Below are 6,000 nucleotides of genomic sequence, written 5' to 3'. Positions count from 1 at the left end.
AATAAACTTCAATTACTTATCTCTGAAAATCAATCAATCAATAATCAAACAGTGAGTTTGTGCGTTTGAGTTTGTGTGTTTCAAAGATGGAGGCCACGCTGCTCTCAGAGGACTGTGTGTGGTTGTGGTAAACGTGTGAGCTGCTGCTGCTTCTTCTTCACATGTTTGATATGTTTCATATTTCCAGCTGATGCTGATCACCCTAACCTTAACATCACAGACCATCCTTTGGTTCTTCTTCTGTTCCTCTGAAACTTCCTGCATGGTGCCTTTCAAATTAAAAGCCCTCCCTGACTGTAAAGACTGGACTGTGCTGCAGCTGGTGGAAACAGTGTGTAGGTGTGTTGTGTTTGATGGAGGACTGAAGTGTGTGTCCAGCTGAGCTCTCTGTGTGCTCATATATACAGATGCTGATAAACACATGTTTGTATTTGGACCCTGTTACTGATCAGGACCTGCTGTGTGTTTCCTGTCCACAGGTCTACAAAGAGTCGCACTTCCTGCTGTGGTTCAGATGTTCAGCGTGTTGCTTTGTTTCTCACATGTTGGCTCCACGGTCTCTGCTGCTGTGGGCTGATGTCATGCAGCAATACAGCTGCTCAACATCTGGCCTTGTTTTCATCAGCAGATATTTGACTTTTAGTTCACATGATATTTGCATGCAACCTTCAAACACGTGTGGAGAATTCATTATTTTACTCTATTTTCTGAGCTTCACAAAATGTTTAATTTTTGACCTGCGGTGACAGTCTGCGCTCTGCTGTCACACTTACACATTTATAAGAGGAAGTTGAATGAAGCTCCGCCCCCCACGTGTTTAACATGCAAAAAACCAGGAAACAGGAAGTTCTTCGTCCTCAGTAAAGAGAGACGCACAGACAATCAGACTGACTTCAGACCAAACTAGCAGCTTCCTCTGAGTGAGTCCAGCTACAGGAGAGAAAAGTGGAAAACTCCAACACTGCTGCTTCAAGCTGCTGACGCTCCACACACTGAATGTGAGTTTGAGCAAAAACACGACTCAAAGGAAGTTTCAGTGAAGGTGGTAGAGGAGGGAGGGGAGCCAGGACTGACTGTACTTCCTGTCTGCTGTTTTCAGCTTCACTCACAGACTCAATGGCTTCCAGATCAGAGGAGGATCTCTGCTGTCCGGTCTGTCAGGAGGTCTTCAGAGATCCTGTTATTCTGTCATGTAGCCACAGCTTCTGTAAAGACTGTCTGAAGAGATGGTGGAGAGAGAGACCAACACACGAGTGTCCAGTTTGTAAGAGAAGATCTTCAAGGAATGATCCACCTTTAAATCTGGCTTTAAAGAACCTGTGTGAGTCGTTCTTACAGGAGAGAGATCAGAGAGCTTCAGAGGCTCTCTGCAGTCTGCACTCTGAGAAACTCAAACTCTTCTGTCTGGACCATCAGCAGCCAGTGTGTGTCGTCTGCAGAGACTCAGAAAAACACACCAATCACAGATTCAGACCCATCGATGAAGCTGCACAACAACACAAGAAGGAACTTCAGGAAACTCTGGAGCCCTTAAAGAAGAAGTTAAAGGTTTGCAAACGAGTTCAAGTGAAGTTTGATCAAACAGCAGAACACATTAAGGTCCAGGCCCGACACACAGAGAGGCAGATTAAGGAGCAGTTTAAGAAGCTTCACCAGTTTCTAGCAGAGGAGGAGGAGGCCAGGCTGGCTGCACTGAGGGAGGAAGAGGAGCAGAAGAGTGGGATGATGAAGGAGAAGATGGAGGCTCTGAGCAGAGAGATAGCAGCTCTTTCAGACACAGTCAGAGCCACAGAGGAGGAGCTGAGAGCTGAAGACGTCTCATTCCTGCACAACTACAAGGCTGCAGTGGAAAGAGTCCAGCGCTGCCCCCTGCTGGATGAGCCACAGCTGCCCTCAGGAGCTCTGATAGACCAGGCCAAACACCTGGGCAACCTGACCTTCAACATCTGGAACAACATGAAGGACATGGTCTCCTACACTCCTCTCATTCTGGACCCAAACACTGCTCATCCAAAACGTATCCTGTCTGAAGATCTGACCAGTGTGAGACGAGGAGGAGAGAGGCAGCAGCTTCCTAATAATCCAGAGAGGTTTGATTTGTTCTGCTCTGTTCTGGGCTCTGAGGGCTTTAACTCAGGGACTCACAGCTGGGATGTTGAGGTTGGAGACAGTACAGGGTGGAGACTGGGTGTGTTAGCAGAGTCTGTGCAGAGGAAGGGAATCATAGACTCTGGATTATGGTCAATATGGTTTAATGGATTTAAATACTACACACACTCACCATCAGCAGAATCTGATCTCTCAGTCCAGAAGAAGCTCCAGAGGATCAGAGTGAATCTGGACTGGAACAGAGGAAAGCTGTCGTTCTCTGATCCTGATACTAACACACACATACACACCTTCACACACACTTTCACTCACAGGATGTTTCCATACATTGGCACTGTTGATGGTAAAGTGAAGGTGTTGCCGTTGAAGGTGTCAGTGTCAGTGCAGTAGATGAGTTGAGGATGATGATATTTCTAATGTTGTTTCCTGTCAGTGAGTTGAAGCTGTTAAACTGCAGCTGTCCTCCTGCTGCCTCGTTGTTCCAAAGCTCTTTGTTTCTCTTTTAGTTCTCACTGTTTCTTTCTGTTTCTGCTGTCCACCTTTTCACATGGAAAATCATTTCACTGTTTCTCACTGAATGACTCCCCAAACTAGATTTGAAATTCTATCAAGTTTCTAATCATTACAAGTGATTCATGTTTCTATTTGATGTGTAAATGGAGGTGATTTAGTTTGCTGGGATATGGACTGACATGTGTTGAATGGGAGGAGCAGTTTGTTGTTGTCTTCTTGTCTGTTTATGACAACAATAAATATATTGTTGAAACAATGATTCATGTTTAACTCCATATATGAAATGTTTCTGATCTTTGAATTCTGTTTGATTAAAGACTTTCTTCATGACACAAATGAGATTTCAGTGTATTAATAGAACTAAATAAGCTCAGAGTTGAAAGGCTGGAGTATTATGTACGTGCTTCACTGTCAGGATCTTCAGAGGGATTCAAAGGGAAACATCAAACTGCTGTAATGAGATAAACTAGTTGGGCTGAACACACTTATCTGTAGTTTGTCTCCATCCAGGATCATCAGAATATAATGAACATGTGTGAAGAGCCACAAAATGCTGCTGCCCTCTCAGCATGATGAGCTCCAGCCTTTGTTAACAGGAAAACAGGAAACATGAGACAACTTTCAGAGACAGTAACCAACTGTGGCCACAAGATGGCAGCAGCTGATCTGAGATCCTTTATTGGACAGAACGACTCTGTGACATCATCAGAGAGACGGCCTTCACTTTGATAGATCTGACGTCATGTCTGCACTGCGATGATGAAAGCTGATAAACACATTGTTATTGATCCATGAAATCACCTCTGTCCTCTCAAGTGTAGCTTTTTACAGAGCTAAAGAAGTCCTTCATCATCAAAACAGACAAACATGTAAATTCTGTATTAAGTGACGTCTTAGCGCTGCCTTTGACACCATCGACCACAAAATCCTACTCAACAGGCTGAAGGTTCTGGCTGGTGTATCTGGCACTGCTTTAGACTGGTTTTCTTCCTACTTATCAGATAGGACTTTTTCTGTTAGGACTGATAGGTTCTCCTCTAACACTGCTGCCCTAACCTGCGGGGTTCCACAGGGTTCAGTTTTGGGTCCATTATTATTTTCTTTTTATATGCTTCCTTTAGCTGGCATTATTCAGTCTTTTAGTGACCTGTCTTATCATTTCTATGCCGATGACATTCAGCTTTATATGTCCTTTAAGCCTCATCAGCTGGATAGGCTGTCCACCCTAGTCCAGTGCTTAACTCAGGTTTCTGATTGGCTTTCTAACAATTACCTTGTTTCAAACATGAACAAGACAGAGACCATGATCATAGCTCCTCCTGATCTATATTCTAAAATCAGTCAGGTTCTTGTCCCTTTCTGTTCTTCTGCTAAGCCAAATATTCGAAATCTTGGAGTAATACTTGACTCTTCTCTGGGCCTTGACTCACACGTAAAATCTCTGTCTCGTTCCTGTTTCTTTCATTTAAGGAATATTTCTAAATTGCGACATATGGTCTCCTTAGCTGAACTGGAAAAAATTGTCCATGCATTTGTGTCATCGCGTTTAGATTATTGTAATTCCCTGTTTACCAGCTTGGATAAATCATCTCTTTCTCGCCTCCAAGCTATACAAAACGCAGCAGCCAGACTACTAACTCGCTCTAGCAAGCGAGCTCACATCACTCCTATTTTATGTTCTTTACATTGGCTCCCAATAGATTTTAGAATTCGTTTTAAAATTATTGTTTTAACGTACAGAGCACTAAATGGCCAAGCTCCAGATTATTTATCCAAGCTTCTCACAAAATACACTACTGTTCGCCATCTCCGCTCACAGACTCAGAGTTTGTTGGTTGCTCCCAGAACACGTCTGAAGACGAAAGGGGACAGAGCCTTTCAGTCTGTGGCACCAAGGCTGTGGAAGAGTCTACCTCTACAACTACGTTTGGTTGACTCTGTGGAATCCTTTAAAAAACAGTTAAAAACTTTACTGTTTAAACAAGCTTTCTGTTGACCAATGCTTTTTACATTTTTATATTTTTAATTTACATTTAAACTCTATATTGTGTGTATTTTGCATTTTGCTATTTATCGTACTGTTTATTTTAATCTCTGTGTGCAGCGCTTTGTGACTACCTGTCTATGAAAAGCGCTTAATAAATAAACTTTACTTACTTACTTACTTACGTCATCCTCACTCTAACCTCTTACATACATTCTGTTCAGTTTTCCTGCTGTAAGAAATAAACTGTGTGAAAATATAAATGCAGGGAAACATCCATTAATCACAGGTGAGCCGTTTGTTTCTGAGTCACATTCAATGAGGCTTCAGGTGTAAATACCTCAGAAGTGTTTGTGAGTTCAGTAGAACCAGACCCAGTCAACCATCATGGCATCCACAGCACTACACAATGCAACAGAAAGGCCTTCATCATCTGCTGAACCACCTCTGAACCACGACGCTCTCCCTGCATCTAAAAGCTGTTAGTCAGGATGAGATGCTGCTGTGATCGCTCACAATTTACCTGTGAGATCTTTGTAAATATTGTCTTTGTTTCTGAAGGAAACACCTTTAGTCTGTTTGTATTTGGAGTGCAGATCTGGGCGTCCATCACTTTAACCTGCACACGTTTAGTTATTGAGTGTAGTTGATGTTTGGCAGCATTTTATAAGTGACAGTTCATGAACGGTGAAGGAACAGAGGACGCCTGACCATCCTACCTGTGTCAGTAAGAACACTTTAATCACAACTTCACAACTTAACACAACTGAAACCTGAATTCAGTGTTGCATAGTTTACTAACAGTGTGTGCTGACACTGAAGTTAGCACTTTGTTTCCTAAGAGCTGCTGGGACAAACCACAGTGACCGGCTACAGAGTTTAGTTAAGGTGGTTCTAATATGTGACCTGTTGAATTATTTACAGGGATTTATTTTTCATTTAAAGCATCATTTGTGAAGTTTTTATGAAGTTTAGTTCTTTTATGTTCTTTGTGTAACATTTAGATTTTCTTCTCTTGTGTTTTAACTCTTCAGGTTTCCTGTAACGGAGATGTAAACCACCGTTTTCTGATGGTGCTGCACTGTGACATAAACACTGCCACTTTATTAGGTACACCTTGCTGACTGCAGGTTATAACCCCTGCTGGAAACATCCCCACAGATTTGGATCCTTATTAAACTTATTAAACTACTAACTCTTTTACGCTACGTCCGCACCTACATGGGTATTTTTGAAAACGCAGCTGTTTCGTCCACGTAAACGGCATTTCGAATCGCCGAAAACTGAGATTTTTTTAAAACTCCTTTTTTGCGTTTACGTGTGGACGAGGAATACAGAGTTCGTCACCCAACGTCAAAGGTATGTGGCTATTTTCACATACCTGTGTGCATGTA

General features: G+C 42.5%; 1 protein-coding gene across 1 annotated transcript; it reads left to right on the top strand.

Annotated features, from left to right (window-relative positions):
- Positions 1–889: 889 nt before the first annotated feature.
- Positions 890–2,881, top strand: LOC146389713 (nuclear factor 7, brain-like). Its single transcript, XM_084923046.1, has one exon. It carries the CDS (start codon positions 1,117–1,119, stop codon positions 2,497–2,499), a length of 1,383 nt encoding a protein of 460 aa, XP_084779172.1. The 5' UTR covers positions 890–1,116; the 3' UTR covers positions 2,500–2,881.
- Positions 2,882–6,000: the final 3,119 nt, after the last annotated feature.

The sequence above is a fragment of the Perissodus microlepis genome, chromosome 3 (assembly GCF_051167445.1).
Source record: "Perissodus microlepis isolate ML-2025 ecotype Zambia chromosome 3, ASM5116744v1, whole genome shotgun sequence".
Lineage (NCBI taxonomy): Eukaryota > Metazoa > Chordata > Actinopteri > Cichliformes > Cichlidae > Perissodus > Perissodus microlepis.
The sequence above is the reverse complement of the archived record's forward strand: the minus strand, read 5'-3'. Positions and strand labels throughout refer to the sequence as shown.

What these genes read in the sequence shown, in the direction of transcription:
- LOC146389713 (XM_084923046.1), top strand. Translation starts at nt 1,117, where the DNA reads ATGGCTTCCAGATCAGAGGAGGATCTCTGCTGTCCGGTCTGTCAGGAG.